The following is a 1,142-nucleotide window of genomic DNA, read 5'->3' on the forward strand; positions in this document are numbered from 1 at the left end:
CTCCAAAAGCCCCGTAGGCTCTCGGCAGCACGCTCAAGTGCATTAGCGTCTCATCCAAAGCTCGGCTGAGCGCTTATTGCACTCGGTAGCGCATATGCCCTGCAGTCAACATGCAGTCAGAGGCGGTCGCTACCAATGCCCATAGCCACGTTAGTGTCAAGGATGTTTGGCAACAGTCCTGCACGCCGTAAAATCGAATACCGCATGAACGAAAGAGGCTGATATGCGTTCCGTTGACACGCCAAAACGGTAACCCGAGTGCAAAGCGGTCGGCGGTTCCCCGCACGTCGTGGGTGTGTTCCGGAGCCCTTGCCCATAAGATGCACCTGTCGTCAGAAACGAGTACGGAAGTAAGAAACGCCCGCTCAGGAACTATGAACCGTGAGTGTCGCTGCTTAGGCAGACTACTAGGAATATTACGAGCGCGACAGTTTCTAGGTTTATCGCCATGGCCGAAGTCAAAGCACTGCTGTACGAGATTGTCAATCGCATAAACGACGCAACCCGTATGCTGCTTTTATGCATGCGTCAGTGCCTGCGCCCAACCGTCCCTCGGATTTCCTCACCCATACCCTTCGCCACTTTGCCTCACCCGGTGGCCCTCCGATATGCACGCCAAGCCTGAGCAGTGCACACCCGCAGGCTTCGAAAGAAATTCGGAAAGTGGGATGGGTCTACCACTAAGCAGATCCAGGCCTACCTTCTGTGTGCATTACTCATTTCAAGCGCAACACATGCCTGGTGATACATCCAGTCTAACTCCGTATCCAACGAACGACCTGAATCAGCCCTGGAAAACGGCATTTAAAGCACTGACAACTGCACCCGACACCGTAAGGGCGGCCGTTAACTACGAGTAAGCACACTTCTGGTTGAAGATCGTTGCACACCCTAAAATAATTTAGTACGCACCATGAAGGCAGATTGCGTTTGCATTCCCTATCCGTCCCCGCTGCTCCCGCGAAGCTCTTTGCGCCTTGGATTCGTTCTCCATTAACATGGGAAGTTCTAATGACTGTAAACGCGCTTTGGATATATTAAACTGGCACAGATGCGCATTTTTATTTGTTGAGGGTTTGTAGGCAGTCGAATCAGTGACTGCGCTTCGAAGCATACTCCGCCACTCTCACCATGTTCATTAC

General features: G+C 52.3%; 1 protein-coding gene across 1 annotated transcript; it reads right to left on the reverse strand.

The window, feature by feature from the left end:
* Window positions 1-116: 116 nt before the first annotated feature.
* EMH_0088060 (uncharacterized protein) lies at window positions 117-1,000 on the reverse strand (the record flags this gene model as incomplete). Its single annotated transcript, XM_013501235.1, has 4 exons — window positions 117-178; window positions 593-621; window positions 701-779; window positions 913-1,000. The coding sequence occupies 4 exons, from the start codon at window positions 998-1,000 to the stop codon at window positions 117-119; spliced, it is 258 nt and encodes an 85-aa protein (XP_013356689.1).
* Window positions 1,001-1,142: the final 142 nt, after the last annotated feature.

This window comes from Eimeria mitis, genomic scaffold (genome assembly GCF_000499745.2).
Source record: "Eimeria mitis Houghton genomic scaffold, Emh_scaff6549, whole genome shotgun sequence".
NCBI classification, from domain to species: Eukaryota; Apicomplexa; class Conoidasida; order Eucoccidiorida; family Eimeriidae; genus Eimeria; species Eimeria mitis.